General features: G+C 43.5%; 1 protein-coding gene across 1 annotated transcript in view; it reads right to left on the reverse strand.

The window, feature by feature from the left end:
• The window catches only part of SCN4B (sodium voltage-gated channel beta subunit 4), a 49,061-nt gene continuing 21,779 nt past the window's right edge, over nucleotides 1-27,282 (reverse strand). The window contains exons 3-6 of the mRNA XM_073585253.1: nucleotides 5,720-5,901; nucleotides 3,397-3,637; nucleotides 2,200-2,329; nucleotides 1-701 (exon numbers count right to left, since the gene is read on the reverse strand). Of these exons, the coding sequence (XP_073441354.1) occupies nucleotides 617-701; nucleotides 2,200-2,329; nucleotides 3,397-3,637; nucleotides 5,720-5,901 (638 nt within the window). The 3' untranslated portion in view covers nucleotides 1-616. The remainder of the gene's footprint in view (nucleotides 702-2,199; nucleotides 2,330-3,396; nucleotides 3,638-5,719; nucleotides 5,902-27,282) is intronic.

The raw sequence follows: 27,282 nt of genomic DNA on the forward strand, positions 1-27,282 counted from the left end.
AACTTTAAAGAGTACATTTTATTACAGTAACAACGTCCAGGCAGCAGCTGCAGTGGGGAGCGGCAGTCATATGTGGCACCAGCGTTTATTATAGGGGCTGATGAATACTGGCCTATTATGTGCAGTCCGGGTGCACCGCGGGGTAAGAGGAGGAGCAGCAAGCCTTAAAAGCGCTTTAAAAACATCAAGTATTTATTTCTATAGAATTATATTACATATAGAAATGCATACGTTAAATGAATGAATAAACTCCGATATACTGTATATACATTCACTGACCATCCGCCGCAGTGATTCTCCCCATGCATAGAAGAAAAAGTGAAATATTTCCTCCTCGCCACAAATCCCTGCTGGACTTTGGGTCTGTGTCCCATTGCTCATTCACCTGGATGGATTGCATTTATTGTACCTAAAATAAGGCTTAAAAAGGAGGCAACGTAATTACTGTGCAGTGCAAGGTAAAAATATGTAGTGGAGAAAGTGAGAGACCCCCCCCCCCCCCCAATAATACCAGGGGTTCTCCACGGAAGAAACGTCCCTGCCATACCAGGGATCTATGTGCCAATGTCCATCTGTGGAAGTCCTTTCTGTCCTCATCCATGGAGGGAGGCAGACATCATGCTTTTGCTTTAGCTTTGGCTTCTTGCTTTGAGGCATTATCTGTGTTGTCGTTGACTGAAGAGCTGACGAGACAGTCTTTCCTAAGAAGAAAGAGTTCAGTATGAGATCATATATCTAATCACATACCCACAGCACTCCCTGCTCCTACACCGGACATAGGAGCCCAAAGAAAAGCAATCACAGTGTGTCAGAGGAGGGGGGAGTGTAATGTGAAGGCTGGCCAGATTCTCCCCATGATTGACAGGTCTCTGTGTATAGGAAAAGACCTGTCAGTCAAGGCAATCGGGATGAGAAAAGCTACTGGGGACCAGAATCTGAATAATCTGAGATCAAGAAATGCTGAAGACTGGACATGGCGACAATAGAGCAGAATTGTCCATGGTTTAGGAATCAGAAATTAACCAATTGTTAAAATCATTCACTCATTTATTTTAATTCTAAAAAAAAAATTATATAATTTTCCTGATTTTTCCATCTCCATATCTATTTTTAAGAAAAAATCCTTAAATCTTGCAGTTCTGCCACTGATAACTGAGCCTCATTATAGGCTGTCATTTACTGTCCACTTCTCAGCTTCATCTCCTTATCATCACACACAGGATTATGACTGATAACACCTCTATATACAGTAGATAACACAGGATCCACCATTTACAATAGGTGATGTCACAGCTCACCTACTCCTTCTCCTGTACAATGACTGATAACACCTCTATATACAGTAGATAACACAGGATCCACCATTTACAATAGGTGATGTCACAGCTCACCTACTCCTTCTCCTGTACAATGACTGATAACACCTCTATATACAGTAGATAACACAGGATCCACCATTTACAATAGGTGATGTCACAGCTCACCTACTCCTTCTCCTGTACAATGACTGATAACACCTCTATATACAGTAGATAACACAGGATCCACCATTCACAATAGATGTCAAAGCTCACCTTCTCCTCCTGTACAATGACAGGTAACACCTCTATATACAGTAGATAACACAGGATCCACCATTCACAATAGATGATGTCACAGCTCACCTCCTCCTCCTGTACAATGACTGATAACACCTCTATATACAGAAGATAACACTGGATCCACCATTAGCAAAAGGTGATGTCACAGCTCACCTCCTCCTCTTCTCTGCACAATGACCTTCGATCACAAAATATGCCCATGACAGAGCATGCCCTCAAACTCTCACCATAGAAGTGAATGGGCATCTGTGAGCTATGGGCAATGTTGCTGTAGTGCAGACAATCGTCTCTCCTCTGGACTGGCGGGAGAAGCTGCAGGAAAGCGGCCTGCGGACACTTACTCTACGCCCCCAGCTCTTTTCCAAAGCTGTGTTCCACTACAATGAAGGAGCCTGTCAGTACTTCATGTTATACACAGTAAGAGAGAACATTACACTGCTGACAGTTTCCATTTAACTAAGTAGGACTGATCAGCAGAATCGTGAATTCAGCTCTGGAGGAATATAAACTATAGAATGATGTCAGAACTGAGGATCTGTATAAATTCCATGTAATAAACGCCACATTATGCAAAAATTGACTCGCAACAGAAACTCACTTTTTGTCACATTTTTTCTTTATAATGAAGCTGACTGTCTTCTTTATGATAAGGATTAATATTAGAAGCCCGATGACGCCACCAACAACAGACACAATGATCAAAGTCAGCGTGTTATCCACGACCTCAACTGAGGAAGAAAATAATGTGAGTAAACAGCAAAAACTCCCATACACATTAGACTAACATTGGCTGGGCCCAACAATATCAGTGGGATCAGCTGACAGTCTTATGTGTATGGGGTTTGACAAAAGAAAGATTTTTGTGTGGGTGGTTGTTATATATGTGCATTCTGCCAGCACTATAAGTGCAGGAACTTCTAGAAAAGAATCCGTTTTCAGTTGCAGAAATTTCAAAACAAAATCTGAATTGAAAAAGTGTTTTTTTTAATAAAAACAAAATATTAATTTAAAATATTTTAATTTTTTTAATAAGGGTATCTCTGCGGATTTAAGTTGAAAGGTAAACTGAGTATGTCCAAGGATGGATTCCTACATCAGTGATTCCCCCTGCCATATTTACTGCCAAGGATATGATTACGGAAAAGGTGCATTGCAGAGGCTGAAATTCATTCCCACATCCTTAGCAGAAACTCGCATGCCGCTTGGCTGAACCCTGCAGCTCTTGTCGTTTCACACTGCAGATGTTTGTCTTAAAATTTCACGCACTGCACTGGCACTGTATAAGCAGCAGGAAACCCACTTCATTTTTTACTAAGAGGGATTTTAGCCTCAGGCAGTACTGGCATAAGTCAACACTTTTTTATTTTTTAAGCGATGGGCGAAAGGATGACTTCCGCTGCTTATTTCATAAAATTTACAGATGGGAAATCTGCAATGCAGATGCTAAAAAATTCACAACCTTACATGCATGTCAACTTATACTGCGTATTTACATGTGGGTGCAAATTTATATGAAAATACACTGTAAATTTTTTTTATGCCGTTGGACGGACTCAAAAATGCAACAGGTTGCGTCGGGCACGCCTAGGCGCACACTGCAAAAAAGCGCATGCGCACGAAAACGCATACGTGCGCGTGCAAACGCTAGACCATGCGCCCGCCATGTTAAACATAGGGGAGCATGGACGCGAACGATGCGCTGCGCTAAAAAACGCTAATGTGAAACCAGCCTTAGCTACGAAAAATGAAGGGAAAAAAAAAAATCACAGATGGAAAACAGATGGGGGAAACTCACACTTGTCCACCACTGTAAGGTAGATGGTGGCGTTGCTTTTGGTGTCTTTTTCCTTTTTGTTCGTCACAAGACAGGTATAAAATCCCGCGTCGTCAAATTCCACATCTTTCAGGAGTAAAGTGAGATTATAATCCTTGGTTTTATTGCTAGGAAGGAGTATTATTCGTTCGTGCCGATAACTGTTTGGAATATCCATGCGTTTCGGTAGCGAATTCTTGTTCTTTAGTTTTCCATGATAAAGCTAGTAATAAAAAAGAGAACGAAAGACAGTAAGATGGAAATTAATCATAAAGAAAGCAGAGTGATTGGTCAATAGTTCCAGTGTACACACCGAATAAGATACTATGGGTATTAAAAAAAAAAAAAAAAAAAGAATTTTCCAGCTCCTCCTCCCTTTATCTGCTTTTTATATTCATATTATAATTAAAACTGACAAATATATTAATAAATATTCTTAGGGCATCTTACAAGCTGAGCCACATTCTCTTTCCTAATCCTCACTTTCCTATCTGTGGTTGAAAGACTACTCGCTGCAGCAGGAGCCTCTCCCCTCAGCTATGCCTTCAGTAAGATAAAAGATTGTTACCCGCCAGCCATTAGCCGAAAATGGAACTGTTCATCAAGTAATTATACAAGTCTGAATTTTTTCCGGAGTTGGGTCAGAGTTTCATCAGTCTCTTTCGGATGAAAAAATAAAAAAAACTGATGGAGGTTCCATGAAAAATTGACAATTCATGGGTGCTGTCTGATTTTATGACTGACCCATAGACTAAAATTGCGGATTTGAATCTGAGAACAGACACGTTTCCGTGATTTTGTGCTGACCACAGAGCCCGCAAGAACACACAGACAGGTGGACAGCTCCATAGACTAGAATAGGCAAGGGCATAACGATTGCGGTAACAGAGGGTGCAACCGGGCCTGTACGGGAAGGGAGTTCGCCAACACCGGGGTCTACTTCAACTGGATGTGTGTACGATGACCCACATTCAGCTGAAGTGTTTTGTTGAGCAGGATCATGTCTGCATATGGCAGTGATGTCATGCGCTGCCCATCTCTTGCACGCTAAAGTTGTTTGTCGGCTTCTGCGTCAGTTATAGAGGAGGATACCGCATGTCGTGGGAGCGGTGAAAGGTAAGAAGACTAATTTTTTTTTATGTTTTGGAAAAGAGCATCGGAACGGACATTATGCCAGAGTGGGGGTCATTATACAATTATGGGGGTCTTTAGAGCAGGATGGGTGTCATTATACCAGGATGAGGCCCAGGATGGGATTCATTATACCAGGATGAGGCCCATTTTACCAGGATGAGGGTCATTTTACCAGAATGAGGCCCATTATACCAGGATGGGGTTCATTACACCAGGATGAGGGTTATTATACCAGAATGAGAGTCATTATACCAGGTTGGGCATCACTGTACTATGATGTGACCCAGTATGGGGTTCATTATACCAGGATGTGGCTCAGGATGGGGGTTATTATACCTGAATGTGGTCCAGGACGGGGGTCATTATACCAAGGAACGGCAAGGATGGGGGACATTATTACAGGATGGGGGACAGACAAGGTACATTATTACAGAAAAGGGCCAAGATGGGGGATATTATTACAGAAAGGGGACAGCATGAGGATCATTAGTACAGAAAATAGCCAGGGTGAACACGTATGTCATTATTGGATCTGGAGTGTACAAGGGCCCATACATCTGACCAACATGCAGGTGGGTGACCACTTTTACACTGGGCCCAGCAGACTCTAGTTATGCCACTGATAATGGGTACGAGTCCTATGCCTGAAAAACACAGAGCAAGTACAAGAATAACTGATGTGTGAACGAGCCCTTACAGTGGCACTAAAAGTTAAGAATGTGAAGGGTAGAGAGTTGCTTCTGACTACCATCCCCTGTCCCTGATTCTTTTTTTTTTTCATTACAAAGTTCAGAGATCTTTAAAAAAAAAAAAAATACTAGTTTGGCATCGCCATAATTGTCACCTGGATCATGTTGAAAGTTGTACGACACGATGAATGCTGTTGAAAAGGGAACCCAAAAAAAACAATGACGGAATTGCACTCCAATGGAAAATTTTTCCACTTTTAATTACATTATATTGTAAAATGAATGGTGTCATTCAAATCTTCAACTCGTCCCCAAGAAACATACAAGCAGCCATAGGCTATATAGACGAAATTTTAAAAAAAAAATTTAGAAGAGGAGGAAGAAATGAAAGCGCAAAAATAGAAAATGGCCACGTCTCCCCGGAGTCCAGGTAAGATATATTGCCAGCCAGCATGAATGTCATTTCTGTATGATGTACTTACTATTTCTGGCTTAGTGGACATATTGAATGCCCTGTATTCCCAGGAGAAGGTAACATCCTCAAAACCAATGCAGGTGGTAAATATGCACATCAGGCCGATATCTGTCCCATTCCGAGCCTTCACCTGAGGGTTTTTCCCTACATTGACTTCCAATGAGAGGCAGGTATGTGCAAGTAACGCCGCTGGAAAAAGACAAAGCGCTAGTTATCATCCTTATAGCATGCTGCAACATTAAATTACTGCCAAAAATGTAAGTCATAAAGAAGCATATGATAGAGAAGTATAATATTAGTAATAATAAAAGCATAAAGCGTGCACTGCACTCCTCTGCAGCCAAGTTTACTCCGCACATCCTAAGCTGCGGATTAACTCCATCGCATGACGCCGCTGTTTTCTGACCTTCAAAAAGATCCCTTAGTCAGTGATCACTACTGTAAGTATAAAAATCTGAAAATGAAAACAATACCATATGCTGATATCCTGCAGATTATCCTTCAGATATCCCGTAGATCAGGAATTAATTTAAATAGGTGATATATAAAATAAACACCCATTTTTCAAAGCATTAAAGGGGTTTTTAAGATTTCAGCTAAATTTACTTACAGTGGCTGCAAATTGCCAAATCCTGACTGCATGCAATATGCTGTTCTTTTGCCTGATCGAGCAGTCATCACACGCCTGCAAGTATGTGATTTGCATGCTAATGGTCATGAGATGTTTAGCAACTTTTCATGATTCTCTAAATGGTCTATAAATATATTTATTACATATCATTATTATATAAGAGAAAATATTGAATTACCGCCAAGCTATATGTAAGTTAAGCTGCAGCCCGTGGCTCCAGTGGGTGTTCTCCAAGTTCTATGTAATTAAGCTGTGGGTGATCTCCAGGTTCTATGTACATTAATTTACATCCTGTGGCTCCAGTGTGTGTTCTATAGGTTCTATGTAAGTTAAGCTGCAGCCTGTGACTCCAGTGGGTGTCGTCCAGGTCCCATGTAAGTTAAGCTGCAGCCCATGGCTCCAGTGGGTGTTCTCCAAGTTCTATGTAATTAAGCTGTGGGTGATCTCCAGGTTCTATGTACATTAATCTACATCCTGTGGCTTCAGTGTGTGTTCTATAGGTTCTATGTAAAGGCCCTTTTACATTTAGCGATGCACCAGCGATCCGACCAGCGATATGACCCGGTCAGGATCGCTGGTGCATCGCTAAATGATCGCTAGTGAGCTTTCATACAGAAAGATCTCACAGCGATGCAGCAGCGACGCAGCGCACGATACTCACCTTTCACACACGGCGATCCAGACGTCCTCCCACCCGCGTCCAGCGTCGCTCGTCGTCACAGCAGGAAGTCTCAGCAGGAAGCGCCCGACGAGAAATGGAGCCGGACATTCTCGCGCGATCAGCGATGAACAGCGGGGGAGCCGGTCGTTGGTAAGTATCACACATAGCGATATCGCTAGCAATATCGCTATAACGTCACAAAACCAGTGACGTTTTAGCGATATTGCTAGCGATATCGCTTAGTGTAAAACCCCCTTAAGTTAAGCTGCAGCCTGTGACTCCAGTGGGTGTCATTCAGGTTCTGTGTAAGTTAAACTGCAATCTGTGGCTCCAGTGAGTTTACTCCAAGTTCTATGTAATTAAGCTGAAATCTGTGTCTCCAGTTGGTGATCGCCACGTTCTATGTACAATATGTGGGTGTTTTATAGGTTCTATGTAAATTAAGTTGCAGCCTATAGGGCCTTTTATACATAGCGATATCGCTAGCGATATTCCTAAAGCGTCACTGATTTTGTGACGCAGCAACGATATCGCTACATGTGAAACTCACCTCCGACCGGCCCCCCCGCTGGCTGTCGCTGATCTCGCAAGATCATCCTGGTCCATTTCTCATTGTCGGCTTCCTGCTGGCGCCGACGAGTGAGCCATGGACACGGGCGGAAGACGGTCATCATTGCTGCGTCTGACAGGTGAGTAACAACCGCCGAGTATCTCTGCGTCGCTGGTAAGATCTGCCTGTTTGGCAGCTCACATTTAGCGATGCACCAGCGATCCTGACCGGATCATATCGTGGTCGGGATCGCTGGTGTATCGCTAAATATGACGGGGCCTTATCCCTTCAGTGGGTATTCTCCAGGTTCTATAAGTTGCAACTTGTGTCTCCAGTGGGTGTTCTCCTGGTTCTTAAGCCCCCGTCTCACATTGTGAGATCGCTAGCGAGATCACTGTTGCGCTACCGATTTTGTGACGCACAGCGATCTCGTTACGTGTGACACATAGGGGCGATCGGGCCCCTGCTGCGATGTCGCTGATCGTGCTCGAATGTCCTGGGCCATTTTTGATTGCTGGTGTCCCGCTGGCCAGCATGCATCACTGTGTTTGACAGGGACAACAACGAACGACCTCAATACTACAGGACTGAGAGACAGGGTCCCAACAACCGTCATATCGTTCCGTATCATTGCTGAGTCGCTGTTGAAATCTGACTGTTTGATATCTCACCAGCGACCTCGTAGCGACGCACCAGCGATCCCTACCAGGTCGCATCATTGTTGGGATCGCTGGTGCGTCGCCAAGTGTGACAGTACCCTACGTTAAACTGCAGCCTGTGGCTTCAGTAGGTGTTCTTCAATTCAAACAAAGATAAAGGTCTACTCATAGACGAATTATAATCCCTTTTTTAGCGCAACATCATCAAAATTTTTGTCGTGAGGTATTCATTGACTTTTTTTTCCAAAATGGCACACGTGGTTCATGAATTTTGTGCAAAATCCAAAATACTGTTTATTTTAGTTTTTATCCTTTCTTGTAACTTCTTAGTGCAAAAAAAGTTACATGTTCCGCTAAAGTATCACAAAATTTACCCCACAAAAATTCAGACGTGCATAATGGGAAGTGATTTAAAAGAAAACAAAAAAAGAACTTAACTATGGAAAGTTGAAAGATAAACTGAGGATGCCCAAGGCTGGATTCTTACGTCAGTGGTTCCTGCTGCCGAGTTTAATGTCGACGATATGATTGCAGAGAAGGTGCATTACAGAGGATGAAATTCGTGCCTACATCCTTAGCAGAAACTCACATGCCGCTTATCGTTTCACACTGCAGGTGTTTTTCTTAAAATTTCATGCACTGCGCTGGCACTGTATAAGCAAAGGAATAAGCAGCAGGAAACCCACTTCATTTTATGCTTAGAGGGATTCTAGCCTCACGCTGTACAGGCATAAGTCAACACTTTTTTTGTAAGCGATGGGTGGAAGGACGACTTCCGCTGCTTATTTCACAAAATTTACAGACGGAAAATCTGCGGTGCAGAAGCTGAATAATCAACAACCTTACAGGCATGCCAACTTATACTCAACTTATACTGCATTTTACATCTGGGTGCAAATTTATATGAAAATACACTGTAAAATTTCCATGTAAAACCATGCAGACTTTGATACAGATTTCAGCAGCAAAATCCATGGATGACAATTTGGACTTTTGCAATTACAATTACTTTAACATTTAGGATGAAGTGATGAGCAAACGTGCTGGGATATGGTGTTATCTGAGCATGCTCTGGTTCTAACAGAGTGTCTTTGGCGTGCTTGAAAAATATGTTCGAGTCCCCGCGGCTGGATGTCTCACGGCTATTCGACATGCGTAACAAACAGGCAATCCTTGCATGTGTTGTGGCTGTTGAATGTCCACAAGACATGCAACTGATCTGAGCATGCTCAGGTAAAACCTTATCCCAGCACCATCACTGTTCAGTTGATAAACTTCTGTAATTGGAGGAATCATGTTGTCCTAACTCAGACGCCCCTTGTTTTCTGCATACGAGAGAAAATAGACCATTTTTCGTCAGTGTGCTAGATCACATTTTCTGTCACTGGTTCTGTTCCTACCATTAATTTGACATCTGTTTTTTTCGAATGCAAAAAGAAAATGTCTTTAAAAGCAATACCTGTTATTGTTTTTGTTCTTTTAGCTATGAAAAATGAAGAAGGGGAAAAAAAAAATCATGGATGGAATACAGATGGGGGAAATTCACACTTGTCCACCACTGTAAGGTAGATGGTGAAGTTGCTTTTGGTGTCTTTTTCCTTTTTTGTTCGTCACAAGACAGGTATAAAATCCCGCGTCATCGAATTCCACGTCCTTCTGGCTAAATACTGTTTATTTTAGTCTTTATCCTTTCTTGTAACTTTTTAGCGCAAAAAAGTTACATGTTCCGCTAAAGTATTGCTAAATTTGCCCCACAAAAATTCAGACGAACATAAACTTACTCCGGGGGTGGAAGGGGGACCTAGACCACATTCATGCAAAAATGTTCAATCAGCCAAAAATATCTGGAAACCACAAACCCTGTCCACAATGATGAACATTTAAGAAGAAAGAAAAAAAAAAAATCAGGCAAACACATTAAACATAGTAACATAATAACATAGTTTTGAAGGCTGAAGGAAGACCTTATGTCCGTCTAGTTCAGCCTATTTTTAGTGCAGTCTTTAAAAAAGGTGTAAAATAATAGAAGAAATAAGTGCAAAAGAAAAACAGTAAAAAAAAAAATCCATAAAAAATAGACAAAGAAAATGGTGCAAAAGCAATAATGAATCGGCCCCTCCGGTGTTTTCATGCCACGTCTAGAAAAGGCCGATGGTTTTCTGGTCAAATTACTTCTATTCGGTAATAAAAATAGATTGTCCTTTTTGTAAGGAAATATAAAGTAAGCTATTTTCATCTCCCTTATGGTTCGCCTTCCTCCCAGCGTCATTAGTCAATGTCTTCTAATGTTACTGAGGAAAGAAGGAGGCATAAAGGACAAGTGGGAAAGTAGGGCAGCCCCATCATTAACATTATGGTCCGCAATCGATCCATGTCTAAGAGGTTAAATAGGTTTTAAAACTGTTAGCAAAATATGGCTGTTTTTGCTTGAATATCTCTCCCGACCCCTCATAGACTGGAGATCTTTGGTGGCTGCTTATTTTATTATGGGATCAAAAGGTTTGGGCCTGCTGAAACCCCACAATCCAAACCTTCTTTTCTGTAAAATATTGCATGTGGGGAAAGTCGTGACATCGCCATATGAGAGGGTCATCCGGTAGTGTGCACCAATAGCCACCGCTCTATTTACTGTCTATGGGATGGTGCTTGGCTTTCTCCATTCCCATAGACAGTGGATGGGGTAGTGGTCACACATGCGCAGGACCATTCCTTTCACACCGTAGACTCTGAGACCCCCATTCTCGTGTAATGTCGGACCTTCACCAATCAGACACTTATCACTGATCTACAGCCTAAGCTTTAATTATTGGAAAGCCCTTTTAATAGGGTTCTAATTGGATAGGTTAATTTAAAAGTTTATAATAAGTTTTTATGTGATTACTTGCTGATCGGTGGGGCTCTGACTGCTGGGACCTGCACTGATCAGCAGAACGGGGAACTTTTACTCCTGATGGGTAATTTTTATCCAATTACAAGATGGCGCAGCAAGTGGAATGTCTAAAATAAAACTGCATTAATTTTGTATGGGGAATATATTGAGTGTTTGCCGGGCATGTACACTGCCGCTCTATTATATGTAGGATAAAAGTGCCCCATTCCGCTGATCGGTGTCGGGTCCCAGTGCTTGGACCCTTCACCGATCAGCAAGTTATCACCTACCCTTCAGATAGGTGTTAATTTGTTCTCACCAAACAACTCCTTTAAGGGTGACTGTCTTATTGCTCAATTGGTCGGGATGGCCAACAAGCGGACTTCTCCCTCTAAAGATAAATGTCTAAATCACAGCAACAAGGTCACAACCGAACTGATTAACTATGTTCAGAGAGAAGCCAAAAGGGGTAATCCGGCTCCACTGCGACATCCGGAGATGAGCGGGGCTGGTAAAGTCACATCTACAGATGTCTGCCGGCTCGGGTACATGGGTATCACGCATCTGTCATATTTTGCTCAAGCTCTTGTCGTGTTCCACTGTATCGGCCTCCTTCGATAACCTCAACCAATTGTTAGGATTTGTCGACCTCAAACAGATTAAGGCACAACACCTCCCAATATCCTGCACCAACAAATCACAGGTAATCTACGACTGCGGTCAGACCAAGCAGAAAACCTGCCGCAGAGGAGAAGAACAGATGCACTGTTCTCAGCTTGCCGGTCTCAAAAGTGAAGAGGAAGACAAAGTCTCCTTACCGGCACATAGCCGGTAGCCACAGGACAATAAATATACAGCAATCTAGGTTTTGATATTTTTGGAAAGAAAATTGGCTCAGGAGCAACAATGGTCTTTACACAGTGCCCTGAATCTGGAGCCAGCTTTGATGCAGATGCGCCGCCACTTATTAATTATTTACCCTCGGCCCTAAGTGCCTGCACAAGCTAATGCTGCTCATTTTTGCTGACATTGAAATATTCACATAAAATTTGTCAACAGAGGATATATTGTTTGTTTTCCTCCTACTTAAAAAGTTGATAAAATTTGCAAATAGTGTTCATTGCCTTTTCTAAGTTTGTAACAATTGTGGATAAAAGCCTGTACATCCCAGAGCTGCATTCATAATTCTGCCTTCTGTCAGCACAATCATCAGTAGGCACAACCCTAACAGCATGGATGCGGTCCTATGAAGCAGTATAAAAAGAACTAAGGGCCCCATTCATTACTGCATTTTTACCTTTTTTTGTAATGTTTTTTTTTCTCTTAGACTTTACGAATAAATAAATTTGGCACAAATGAGTCTAGTCAGTTCCTCTCCCTCCAGTAGACTTTGTGTTGTCACATTTTTTAATTTGTTCTCAGGAACCCCCTGTAGCGTTGCATTTCCCTGCACAGACCGATGACCAGAAGTACCACTTATTCAGGGAAAAACTGAGATGTGGACAGAGCACTTCAGCAGCCATGTAGTCCTTATGGTGCAGCACTAAGTTTCTGAAGTAATGTCTTGTAAAGAAAGTACTAAAGGAGATCAAAGAAATAAAAATGTGAAGCTTTTTAATCACACAATTAAAACCTGGTGAAAAAGATTTTGGTTACCTGTGGAGACGGGGGTTATACAAATTAGCTGGACTTGCATGCACGAGACACCTAGTCCTGCAGGGATAATCTCCTCCTAATGAAACACTCATTGTATTGAAACCACAGCATGCTGTTGAGCAAGTGATACATCCTTGGATTTAGGCTCTCACCCTTACATGTCGTTAACGTGTCACATCCCCCTGGAAGACCTGGAGTTAGATGGTCATGTCGGGTTATGAATCACAGGTCTTCTTTAGAGATGGTGTTATTTGTGTCCCATATTAAATGGATTTAGTAAGTATCCTCTGGTGCTGAAGAGGTTAATGACCCTTTCTATGCTGGTCAGAAACATGCAGCTCCATTTCAGTTGCTTCTGATCTGGTCATTACCGCTTCCTATAAAGACTGATTAGACCTTCTTGTCCCTGCTTGTGAAAGATTTGTCTTGCTGTGCTGTGAGCTAAAGCTAAGTGGTTGGAATACAGTTGTTGTAGTCGTGATCTGTGGTTTTGTTTTAGTACATGTATGTTTATCTCCTGGTCCCTGGTCCCATTTAGTTTATTCCTCCCTGTCCCTATCTTCCTCCCTATTGTTAATTAGTGCTTTTGTATGATAGAGGTTTTCTGCTATCCCTGTTTTGTCTTTGTGTCTTGTTTACCTAATATTTCTGTCCTATGCCTCATGGGGTGGGAGAGGGGACATATCACGGTTTAACAGGAGCATAGTAAAGTCGGAGACTCGGGCCTGTTTACCCTCTGGAGTACACAAGAGACAGGGATAGTTAGGGTCCCAGTTCCAGGGACAGTTTGAGACCCCCTTCCTTACTGAAGACCGTCACAGAGTTGCACTACATCATGCTGCTCTCAGATTCCATAACAAAAAAACAGATTCCCTTTAAAAGTCAAAGAGGGATGTGCCAATTTTAAGACTTTTAGGTCCCCCTTTAATAGCCAGAGTGGGTGCCCATTGCAAGGAGCAGCGATAGACCCTTTCAAAGCTCAAACTGCTAAATCTGTTTGTACATGAGAGCATAAAGCAAGTTGCAAGATACCATGACAAGTCACAAAATATAACAACCATTTGTATTTTTTGTGATTTGCGTTGATAAGTTTCTTCCAGATTTCATGGGTACGACTGTTCCTTTCCATTGGATGCACTGAGCTATACAGCCAGACGCTGACATGCAGCCCTCGCCCATGGCCTTGCTCCTACACCTGGATACATTAGCCTTCCTTCACTCCACTACAATCGATACAATACATTCCACGGTAACATTTTCTGGTATCTGGAAATGCTTTCTTGTAAACTCCTCAATGTTTAGCAGGTTCAATATTTTCCCTTTCAGCAATCACCTTCAACGTTTCTAAAGACACTAGTAAACAGAAGCTGAGCTTTCAAGGGTAATGAATACCGGGGTTTCTTGCCTGCATGAAAATGCAGTCACATCCACCAGAAATAGTTACTGCCGAGCCAGGAAAATCCACCCTGCTTTTCATAATACGTCCATATACGAACTCTTTCAGAAATGGTGCTCTGCAGCGAAAGAGGAGATCGCATTCTGCACTTCCCCATTTATTAATATGACAGGTAGCTGTCACATCTCCAATAAATTATAATTGCACAAGTCAAAGCAAAAAAACTGCAAAGATCACATTGTTGGAAGATCTGCATTGCCCTACAAATGAGGTTACAGATACACAACCCGTCTCCGGGGGGTTTGTGAGCCTTTGGGCAACAGCCTCCCAGGGTCATTACCACTGGCGGACACGGTGAGGACCGGGCCCCTGTGCAAAAACAATAGACGGGCCCTCAACAGCCCCACGGCTCTTCATAATGCACAATCCCACCTTCTTTGGAGGTGATAGTGACCCCTTTATTTCTTGGGCCCCATATGTTGCACCAATGATATGTCTGCCCCTGGTCATTACTAACCACCCTAGAATATTTCTTCAGGCATCAGATTAAGTTTACATAAAGACTATGCTGCCCTCCCCCATGTAAGCTTATTGTAGCATTTTGCATTTTAATAATCATTGTTGGCTACATTTGGGCCATGTTGCCAGATGACTAATGGCCAAAAAGTGAAACCATTATTTGAACTCATGCCATATACATTGCAACTACTTGCAACAAGTCCCAGATTGCATGGGTTTATGAACGACAGACAAAAACCAACGGGGGGCGCAATGTATTAAAGAGTTTGCACCAATTTGTCTTGTGTCAAAAAGTGGCAGGTTGCATAAGGAATTTTGCCATTTTTTTGTACCCTTGCCACTTTTAAAAGTGCATTGGAAAGCGGGCATTGTTGACGAGGTGAAGAGACATCAGGTTAGGTGCACATTTGCTGTCCGAGTGCGATCCGACAAAACATGGGACAGTACTCGTTACTCTAATGGGCCGTGCACGTGCAATTTATTTTCCTTGGACAGAGTCCAAAAAAGTCGCTGCATATTGAATTTGATCGAATATTCAGATCGCACTCGACAAAGCAAATCAATGAGTGCGTGTAAAACATCAGACTGCACTCGGAGGACATCTGACTGTAGTCCGATTGCCGCGCACTGATACAATGGAGAAGATGGAGAAATTTTTGCCTCCGTCTTCTCGTTAACTGAGAAAATCGGATCACTCAATGATCGCACTCTGATCAGAGTGTCATTTGCAAAATCGGCCCAATTTTCACATATGAAATAATCTACGGCCGTTTGTACCTGCCCGTAGCCAAATTGAAAAATGCACCGAATTTATCAAACGTAGTGTAACACTCGGAGAAACTGGGTGCAAATAATGGTAAGCCAGCCAAATGTGTAAATGACTTCAAAAATTGCTGCCATGATGAATTTCCCCAAGGCTCAAGGTACATTATTAGGGACGCAGTGGGGCAGACCATACATTATATACGGTGGAAGAGAATACATATGGTTTCCTTGTGGCCAATTAATATGAGCATTATTATGTCTGTGTTTAAGAATGATAATGTCTGGATTAATCATAAATGGTTCCAACTTTTGGGATGGAATGCAAAGAATAACCCACAGCATGAATAATCAGATGCCAATTTGGAGCCAAGAATTCCCAATAAATGTCAATGGACAATTCACATACTTTGGCTCTGCATTGGTTAGGACAATGTATAATTGTATTTTGGGTCATATCTAACAATATTTGGTAACAAAGAATGAGTCCAGTATTGAGGTATGACGCGTGCCAACAGTCCTAATTGTGCTTGGACCTTTTCTGTTATGATTGGGTCACCGAGGAGGAAAGCAAGACCAAGCAAAGCCACAGGAAACCAGAGAGGTTGGTAACTAAGTGGATTGCAGACCCCTGATCCTATCCACACAACTAGCAGTAGCCGTGGAGCATACCTACGATGATCCTAGACGCCTTGACTCAGCCGGAGAACTTAATAAGCCTAAAGCAAGAAAGGGGAAATCTAAAGTGCCCCAGAGCAGACCTGTCATGATCTGACAGTTTTAAATTGCACTGGGTGAACTTTTTTTACTTTGGCAAGTGCCAAGTGACTTGACTGTCCCCGGTGGTGGTTAGTGGTATCGCACTTTAGGTTTTTTGTGCACGTAATTATGTATCAGGTGTGACACCCTATAAAGGTGTGCTAGGGGTGTGCAATCACTGCCTGTGATATTGTGAGATTGGTTTCATTCTGAGTTGGAGAGCCTGGTGGAAGGATGGAGCTGGAGAGGAGGCCTGCGCAGCTTAGCCAGGGGGGACGTGTGTCAGCTATGGTGTCTGGACGAAGGGCTGGCATGGTGTGGAGGGGTCGCAGTGATGGTGTCAGCGGGAAGTGTCTGCATGGACTGGTGGAGTGGCGACTATGGAGAGTGGCACTCACCATGTGGGACTTGGCTGCTGAGCTGGACTCAAGCATGCTTGACTTCGTGGCAGAAGCTGAACTCATCTTTGGGACTCTGTTACTAAGCAACAGCAACTGGTGGTGGACTCTGCTCCAAGGCTGCTCTATGGTGATGGATCTGGTTATGGTGATGGATCCGGGTGGAGGAGAAGATGCACACAGGTGGTGGGCTCTGTTGCTAGGAGCGTACGCAACAGAGCAAAGCTAAGTGGTGTTTCCCCTGTATTGTCTCTTTCCTCATGTGTGTTATTAGTGCAGTGGTGGGATTAGTCTCCGCACCGACCTATTCCCTAGTGAGGGTTTAGGGTCAGGGCGAGCAAGGGTTTAAGGTTCGCGTGCGGCGACAGGTGCGGAGCCTGTATAGGGAACGTAAGGAGTGCAGGGACACTGGCTCAGGGGAGCTTAGGAGGTCTCCACGTCCCCCATTCCCTATCGCAGGGCCCACCATTGTTAATGTTTCCCAGGTCCCCCTTATTATTTAAATTCGCCTTACTGGAGGCGGGGTTTCCAGAATGTTTGTATAACGTGTAATACCTAAATTCGCCAGGTGGAGGCGGCGTATCCACCTGCACGTTTTATTATTTAAATGCGCCCCACTGGAGGCGGAGTATCCAGGGTCACGTGTGTTATGGGTTCGCCTTGCGGTAACTGCTGCGTCCAGAGACACGTGACCATGACATTATCACAGGCCATACAGTTTTTTTTTTCTGGTGAGCCTTGGCCATGTGGAGACCTGTGGTAATTGCTGCCGGGCCTCACTTAGGTGAGTGGGGAGCGGCAAGGTGTGTTAGTGCCGCTGCAGCAGCAATTATCAGGGTCTGGGGCCTCTGCTCAGCTAACCAGAAAATAAAAAAAAAATGGCGGCTGCGGTCTGGCTAATAGCCCCCTAGAGTCGCTGCTGGGGAGCGGGACTGGTTCATGCATGCGGGCGCACCCAGGCAGGTGGGAGGAATGGTGCCCCACTGAGCTGCCTGGTATTCCCTGAGGTGAAGGGGTACGCCCCTGTGGTGAGCTGACTGGTGTGATAGTCCGCGGGGCTCATGCCAAATCTGCAATGCCGCCCCTCCTGGTCGTGTGGAGGCAACCAGCGAGTGTATATATTTTCCTCCATATTCCTGCGGTCTGGCTAAAAGCCCCCTAGAGTCGCTGCTGGGGAGCGGGACTGGTTCATGCATGCGGGCGCACCCAGGCAGGTGGGAGGAATGGTGCCCCACGGAGCTGCCTGGTATTCCCCGAGGTGAAGGGGTACGCCCCTGTGGTGAGCTGACTGGTGTGATAGTCCGCGGGGTTTACGCCAAATCTTCTATACCATCGAAGAAGCTGCCCTCCTGGTTGTGTGGAGGCGACCAGCGAGTGTATATTTCCTCCATTTCCCGTCCCCTTCTCCTCCTGGTGTGTGCAGCAGGTGTGCTGCGGGGGAGTAGGGACAAATCTCAACCCTCGCCATTGACCAACCCTCTGAGGCGCAGACCTCATGGTGAAAGGGTTGGAGGGTGGTGTCCCTTGGTGAATAGTGGGGGTGTGAGTATGGTGACACAGGGGGACGCCTCTGTTGTCGAGTCCAGAATGAGTTCACCAAATTTATGACAAACGAATGTGTGCAATAAACGTTCAGGTCCGGACCTGTGGGTGAACGAGCGTGTATGGGTGCCACCAAAAAACATCTTGTGGAAATGTGTTGTGGAGTCTGATCAGCTCATAACAAACATTTTCATACATAAACTCGTTCCCCAGGTCGGCGCGGTGGAGAGGAGTGGTGCCTCCAAAATGAACATATATTGCCAATACCAGCGGTGCGTTTGTCATAAACCTGAAGTGTCAGGTAGTGGTGGGGTGAACTCAGGATCTGGGCGTCCCCGCTGTAGGTGTTTCCCTAATGAGGGGTGGTCTTGAGGGTCCAGAGGCCCGTCATTAAGGAAGGTGTACTGTCATGATCTGACAGTTTTAAATTGCACTGGGTGAACTTTTTTTACTTTGGCAAGTGCCAAGTGACTTGACTGTCCCCGGTGGTGGTTAGTGGTATCGCACTTTAGGTTTTTTGTGCACGTAATTATGTATCAGGTGTGACACCCTATAAAGGTGTGCTAGGGGTGTGCAATCATTGCCTGTGATATTGTGAGATTGGTTTCATTCTGAGTTGGAGAGCCTGGTGGAAGGATGGAGCTGGAGAGGAGGCCTGCGCAGCTTAGCCAGGGGGGACGTGTGTCAGCTATGGTGTCTGGACGAAGGGCTGGCATGGTGTGGTGGGGTCGCAGTGATGGTGTCGGCGGGAAGTGTCTGCATGGACTGGTGGAGTGGCGACTATGGAGAGTGGCACTCACCATGTGGGACTTGGCTGCTGAGCTGGACTCAAGCATGCTTGACTTCGTGGCAGAAGCTGAACCTATCTTTGGGACTCTGTTACTAAGCAACAGCAACTGGTGGTGGACTCTGCTCCAAGGCTGCTCTATGGTGATGGATCCGGTTATGGTGATGGATCCGGGTGGAGGAGAAGATGCACACAGGTGGTGGGCTCTGTTGCTAGGAGCGTACGCAACAGAGCAAAGCTAAGTGGTGTTTCCCCTGTATTGTCTCTTTCCTCATGTGTGTTATTAGTGCAGTGGTGGGATTAGTCTCCGCACCGACCTATTCCCTAGTGAGGGTTTAGGGTCAGGGAGAGCAAGGGTTTAAGGTTTGCGTGCGGCGACAGGTGCGGAGCCTGTATAGGGAACGTAAGGAGTGCAGGGACACTGGCTCAGGGGAGCTTAGGAGGTCTCCACGTCCCCCATTCCCTATCGCAGGGCCCACCATTGTTAATGTTTCCCAGGTCCCCCTTATTATTTAAATTCGCCTTACTGGAGGCGGGGTTTCCAGAATGTTTGTATAACGTGTAATACCTAAATTCGCCAGGTGGAGGCGGCGTATCCACCTGCACGTTTTATTATTTAAATGCGCCCCACTGGAGGCGGTGTATCCAGGGTCACGTGTGTTATGGGTTCGCCTTGCGGTAACCGCTGCGTCCAGAGACACGTGACCATGACAAGACCCCAAAGGAATAGATAGTCCCCAAACATATATTGTCGGTGAGACAAGATGAAGGCACAAACACAGGCAGGAAAATGGACTGAGCAAACGATGGGGCCTACACTAACTAGACAGGACAGGAAAGGAAAGACTCTGCCTGCAATCACGCAAAAAAAACCCTACAAAAAATGCCCAACACGTCCGACAGAAAAACACTGAAGTCACTAGACTTTGCCCACTATATCAGCACTCTGGTATATTCTGAAAGCATAGCAAAAAGAGGCCAATCTAATAAGGGACAAAAACAAACTGGCACAAGCAGTAACATAAGCATGGAAATTCAGCACAGCCCCAGCCAGAGCTGGCTGACCACACAAAACTGAAATAGACAAAACCAAATCAAATGTGAACAATAGCAAAAGAAGACTTTGCTGAGCATGCAGGGACTGAGCTGGAAACTAAGACCTCAGGAGGCAGGAAAATCACCAGCTGGGATAGAGGGAGTCGGCTGTCTTAAATCCAGTCAGAAACTCCAGATCTCCAGTCATCCTCCTCATTATCAGGTGGCAGGCCTCTGTTAATTAGATCAGCTCCATTACCTCCAGTAACCACCAGAGGGAGCCCGGAAAGAGAAAAAATCTACAGATGAATATTATACCACTAATTTCATCACAACCTTTTCTTCCCAAAATGGCACTATCAGAAACATAATACAGAAGCACTGGAAGGTCCTACTAAATGACCCAGTCTGTCAAAAAGTATTAGGGTATGTGCACATGGTGTGGATTCTGCTGCGGATCCGCAGCGTTTCTGCAGCTGCGGGTCTGCAGCAGATTTAGGTGCGTTGTACAGTACCATTGTTTTCAAAAGTAAGTGGAAAACGCTGTGCACATGTTGTGGATTTTTCCGCGCGGTTTTGCTGCGGTTTACAATCCGCAGCATGTCAATTCTTTTGTCCAGAAACTCTGCAGTTTCACACCTCATCCATTATGAGGTGTAAAACCACAGGACAAAACCGCAGATAAACCGCAGGACTTTAGTCCTGCGGATTTATCTGCGGTTTTTACTACAAAATCCGCAGAGCCAAAAAACTCCATGTGCACATAGCCTTACCAACTAGACCAGTGGTTACCTTCAGGAGGGCGCCATCCCTAAAAAAAACATTTTAGCCCCCAGTAGAATTAAGGATGTGGGAGACAAAAAAGCCCCGATTGCAGGAAAAAGTACCTTACAGAAGCACATAAGTTTCCTTTAAATGTAAAAACAAAAAATGCTTGTGTTTATGGATCAGTGATAATGTAAATACCTTTTATTTAAATAGTGATAATGATAGAGTATATGACATTAATTTTAAGCTAACATGTCAATCCAGTTTTGTGATTTATCTACCGTATATACTCGAGTATAAGTCGAGTTTTTCAGCCCCCTTTTGGGGCTGAAAAAGACCCCCCTCGACTTATATTCGGGTCACGTGCCAACTTACCTGGTCCCCGTCGTCTCCGCGGTCCCAGTCGTCTCCGCGGTCCCCGGTGTTCGTCTGCGGTCCCCTGCAGCGTCCTGGCGGCGGCGGGTGATGATATGGCCGCGGCGGAGTTCAAAATCTCTGCGCGCCGCTCTCTCCCGTCCTCCGGCAGTGACGTGCAGGGGGCGCGATGACGTGGAAAGCACGCGCCCTCTGCCTGAGTCACTGAAGAGCCGGCGACTCTCAGGAGCAGCTGTCATCAACGTAGGTGAGTATATAGTGTTTTTTTTTTTTTAAATTCCAGCAGGGGCAGCGGCAGCGGCAGCAACATGATAGGATTACTAGTAATCCTATCACTTTGGGGGCAGCATTACGGTATTTGGGCCACCATTCACTGTGCAGCATTTATGGGGGCATATGTTGTGCAGCGTTATTTGGGCCACCATTCACTGTGCAGCATTTTGGGGGCATACTGTATGTTGTGCAGCATTATTTGGGCCACCATTCACTGTGCAGCATTTTGGGGGCATACTGTATGTTGTGCAGCATTAAATTTACCAGTATCTTCGGCAATTCCCACCCTAGACTTATACTCGAGTCAATAAGTTTTCCCAGGTTTTTCAGGCAAATTTAGGGGGGTCGACTTATACTCGGATCGACTTATACTCGAGTATATACGGTAATTGATTGTTGCTGTGGGAAACAATATGTGGGACGCACTACACAGCCTCTACATCTAAGGATGAAGTCACAGACACAATATCTCTAAATGATATCTGAAACATGGCTTGTCTCAACACTGTTTTGAAAAACACGGGAATAAAGCCTCTCTGTGAGTTACACCCATAGATCATATACCATCAGATACCCCAAACAGAATACAGTGTCTAAATAAGAGAGAACTGTATTGGATATATAAACTAGATACCATTCATCCTAAAGGCCTCAATGAGTTGGTAGATATTTTTTGATAAGCTTTCTCTCATGTTTCTTTGTCCCTAGCAGCCCGACGGATTTCCTTCCCTGACCTGGCGGGTCAGCGTTCTCACATGGGGGTCCGTTATTGGATGTCGGACACCTAGTGGGAATTTTACCAAACAATCGGTTAATTCCAAATTACATAACCATTCCTTGCAAGTGGAGAGGTAGCATAATGGTAATGCGAAGCCTACAGGGTTCTGGTTTGCCTAAACCCTGTGGGTTCAAGTCCAGTCATTATATATTTATAAAAATTTAATATATATTTATACATTTCATACATTTTTAAATGAAAGATTGATTGTTTAGATGTTCAATGTGTTTATCAGAGGTTATATTTTGATATAAAGTTATCGTGACTGGCGTATGACCTTTTGACATTGGAGGGGGCGTTTTCCCAAGAAGTGATGTTTTGTCTGCTTGTGATGTCATGAAGGTCTTATATAAAACCACAACCATTCCCAGCATGTGGAGAGATAGCATGATGGTAATAGGAAGCCTTAAGTGCTCTGGCTTGCCTAAAATCTGTGGGTTTGATTCTAGTCAACTCTATTTTTATAAAATTTTAATATGTAGTGAATATAGGTTTCATACACTTTTTCAAATTAAAGATTGATTTTTTAGCTGTTTAATGTGTTTTATCAGAGGTTAGATCTTGATATAAAGGTATTGTGACTGGTGTATGACATTTTGACATTGGAGGGGGTGTTTCCACAGGAAGTGATGTCTTTTTGCATGTAATTGTGATTTAATGAAGGTTTTGTATAAAACCACTGCTGTAATCAGATACTGTAATTCTTTGGCCCTGAGGAAGTGGCAGATATGCCATGAAACGCGTCGGCACAATAAAGTCATGAAGAATATTTCTGTCCTTGTGTGGTCAGCGCGGATATATTGAAAAACCCAGTCTTTTTCTTCCTCCTTTGTGACATTGGTATCTACGGGAGTCTGCAGCGACCAATGGTTCCTTTCACATTCTGCAAGGGGTTGTGACTGTTCACAACCTGTAAAGGTGAGTGCACTACCCTGTATTGTCACCCAAAAAAATCACTTTTATCGCCCTATGTGCGCTCTCTTTCCTTAATTTCATCTCACCCCAAGAGCTGGATTCAACTTAAACTGCTGCTCGGTACTGCTATATAATGTCCTCCATGAATAGGTGCTTCATAGAGAAAGGAGGCTGTGTATGGGAGACGTCATAATAGATAGTCTCTACCCACTAGCTCAGGGATAACTAAAAATTGGAGCTAGCATCTGCAGAGGGTAAAACTGGTAGAATAACAGTTTATTCTGAAAATACACGTGCATTGCTTTAATAATCCCAAACTTTACAAACAAAAATTAAGCAATATTTATTACCGATATGTGCAATCCCACAGAATGTATCAATGGTGCTAAATCTTCATATATCTAACACAATTATTCATCGAACCCTCCAACGGTCCACTATGCCTTTATGACCAGCAGAAATGACAGCCCATTAGCTGCAGTAATGCACTGTGACAGCCGTGCTCAGAGACCCTGAGTACTGTATTGATTTCTCATGACCTTACTAGTTTAGTCTTTAATGATATTATCCACTGAAATGTATTTTTATTTAGTTCCACTTAAAGGGTTATTCTCACAATTCCATTATTTTTCTTAAAGCACAGTAAACGCATTGTACTCATTGTTAATATGCAGTCCAATCCCAACATAATTCTCTCATACTTTTAGTGTCTTTTTTCCTCTCTGTCTGCCCTCTCTGTGAATTCAGGATCGCCTAGCTAAATGGGTGGTCCTATTCTTACACTGCTAAAACTACATTTATCAGTAGCACCCTGCTTCTCCTCAGTGCTGCAGAGCCCTCCCCCATCATGTGTGTTAGTGACCATCCACACATTTCTGTGTTTCTGACTTGGCTACATCCACCATGGATACATGGCATATCCTCAAGCTGATCTAAATATAGAATTAAAGGGAATCTGTCATTAGGATTTAACCTCCAAACTATATGTGCATGTAGCTCTTGTAAAGAGAAGTCCAGCAATACCTTTACATGGCCAGTCTGTTCCTCCGTTACTGAGAAATCAGAATTTGAATTGACATGTAAATCAGGCTGTAGATCTGGAACCTCTGTCACTCCAGCTCTATGCTCTGCCCCACACCGTCTCCTCCTGCTAGACTGACAACCTCTCTGCTGTTGTGTCTGCAAGGTAAAGGAGCCATCAGTAAGCCAGAAAGTGGTGGTGCAGGATGGAGTGTAGAGCTGGAGTGACAAAGGCTTCAGATGTACAGACTAATTTGCATATCAATTCAAATGCTAATTTCTCAGTAATGAAAGAAAGTACTGGTCATATAAAAGGTATTACTGAACTTCTCTTTGAAAGAATTGAAAGAACTACATACACATATAAATAGATCGGGGCATGAAATCCTGCTGACAGATACCCTTTAAGTCTATATCAGATAATCCTTTGCCATATGCATCAGCAGAGCAGAATTTGCAGTTTCACATCACTGAGCAGTCTGCTGCAGGCATCAAACACAGCAGTGCAGGACTGTCGATCTCTGCTGAAAACCAGCTAACAGAAAAATGATGTGAAGCAAAGCAGAGCTATGCTGGTAGAAAGCCAGCAGAGAGAGATTGCACTGCATAATCCACCAGGAACACTGGAACTACAGAAAGATGGAGATAATCACAACTGGAATGTACATAGAAACAACGAGTATATGTTGCCAATAACTTCAAAAAGAAAACAGTGTATCTATCAAAAATTATTTTAATAATTTACCAATAATTATACAAAAGTTACGTAATACATCTATCACAAATTGCATGGGTATATTTATAAATCATGTGACTGAATCCATGGGTCAAAAAAATGACTAGAAGATACAGGACCGGACTAAATAAAGACACATGTGCACACACATGATGACATTGTATACAGATCTCCAATCCTTCCAAAACATGTGCCAAACGATATAGTGGGATCAGATAAATAAGTATTTACAGTGTAATAACTACCTAGTACACATCAATCACTATGCCGTTACATGTATATTATGTAGTACTATGTACAAATAAATAAACATATCAGGTACTGTGACTGCCTTAAATCACAAATCACATAATGCGTCATAAAAGAAAGGATAGTGAGGAATAATTACCCATAGATGTGCGAGAAGTCCCGTCCGGACCCAGGTCAAAAACCCTGACGTGCGTTTCACGTACACAGGATGTCGCTTCCTCAGGGGGCCCCTAAGACGGGAAGGGACTTCTCGCACATCTATGGGTAAACAGACTAAGGGAACTTTTTAAACACTTGAGAAGCCTTTGCAGGTGTTTGTTAATTATTCTAATTTACTGAGATAATGACTTTTGGGTTTCATTGGCTGTAAGCCACAATCATCAACATTAACAGAAATAAACGCCTCCATGCCACACCGCATTGATGCAGTAATTGATGCCAAAGACGCCCCGACCAAGTATTGAGTGCATTTACGGAACATACATTTCAGTAGGCCAACATTTCAGATTTTAAAATCACTTTTCAAGCTGGTGTTATAAAGTATTCTAATTTGCTGAGATAATGACTTTTGGGTTTTCATTGGCTGTAAGCCATAATCATCAACATTAACAGAAATAAACACTTGAAATAGATCACTCTGTGTGTAATGACTCTATATGATACACACGTGGTCAAAATTGTTGGTACCCCTCGTTTAATGACAGAAAAACCCATAATGGTGGAAGAAATAACTTGAATCTGACAAAAGTAATAATACATCAAAAATCTATGAAACTGAACAAATGAAGGTCAGACATTGCTTTTCAACCACGCTTCCACAGAATTTTTAAAAAATAAAACTCATGAAATAGGCCTGGACAGAAATGAAGGTATCCTTAACTTAATATTTTGTTGAACAACCTTTTGAGAAAATCACTGCAATCAAACGATTCCTGTAATTGTCAATGAGACTTCTGCACCTCTCGACAGGTATTTTGGGCCACTCCTCAAGAGCAAACTGTTCCAGTTGTCTCATGTTTGAAGGTTGCCTTTTCCAGACGGCATGTTTCAGCTCTTTCCAAAGATGCTCAATAGGATTTAGGTCAGGGCTCACAGAAGGCCACTTCAGAATAGTCCAATGTTTTCCTCTTAGCCATTCTTGGGTGTTTTTAGGAGTGGTTTTTGGGCCATTATCCTTTTGAAAGTCCCATGACCTGTGACTGAGACCAAGCTTTCTGACACTGCGCAGCACATTTCTCTCTATAATCCCTTGATAGTCTTGAGATTTCATTGTACCCTGCACAGATTTTAGACACCCTGTGCCAGATGCAGCAAAGCAGCCCCAGAACATAACAGAGCCTTTCTCTATGTATCACAGTAGGGACAGTGTTCTTTTTTTTATATGCTTAATTTTTCCGTCTGTGAACATAGAGCTCATCTGCGTTGCCAAAAAGTTAAATTTTTGTCTCATCTGTCCATAAGACATTCTCCCAGAAGCTTTGTGGCTTGTCAACATGTAGTTTGGCAAATTCCAGCCTGGCTTTATGATTTTATGACACTGATATGTTATGAATGGGTCACCGAGGAGGAAAAAATAAACAACAAGCTAAGTCTCAGAAAACCAGAGAAGTTGGTAACTATGCAGATTGCAGATCCCTGAACTTAACCGCACAACTAGAAGCAGTCGTGGAGCGTTCCAACGATGGTCCTAGACGCCTCTTCACAACCGGAGAGCTACATAAGCCTAAAGCAGGAAAAGAGGAAAACTAACTGCCCCAGAGCAGACCCCAAAGGAAAGACAGCCCCCCACATGTATTGACGGTGAAACAAGATGAAATTACAAAGGCAGGAAAATAGGCTGAGCAAACGATGGGGCCAGGCTAACTAAAAAGGACAGGAAAGGAAAGACACTGTCTGCAATCTGCCAAAAAAAACCTACAAAAATATTGTCCAACACTTCTGATAGCAAAATTAATCCTGAAGTCACTAGACTTCTAAACCTTTATCAGCACTCTGAAATATTCTGAGACAGAGCAAAAAAGAGGCCAATCTAATAAGTAACAAAAAGCAGATTGGCAAATACTGATTAATAGGAGTGGAAATTTAGCATAGCCCCAGCAGGGGCAAGCTGATTACACAAAAAACTGAATTGACCAACAAGCGCAAGTGTGAACATTAGCAAAAAAACAAACTTAACTTGAGAAGACTGGAAGAGAGCTGAAGTCCAGGACCTGAGAAGCAGACTGAATTACC

This window comes from Dendrobates tinctorius, unplaced genomic scaffold (genome assembly GCF_039654945.1).
Source record: "Dendrobates tinctorius isolate UK_male_01 unplaced genomic scaffold, ASM3965494v1 ptg000086l, whole genome shotgun sequence".
Lineage (NCBI taxonomy): Eukaryota > Metazoa > Chordata > Amphibia > Anura > Dendrobatidae > Dendrobates > Dendrobates tinctorius.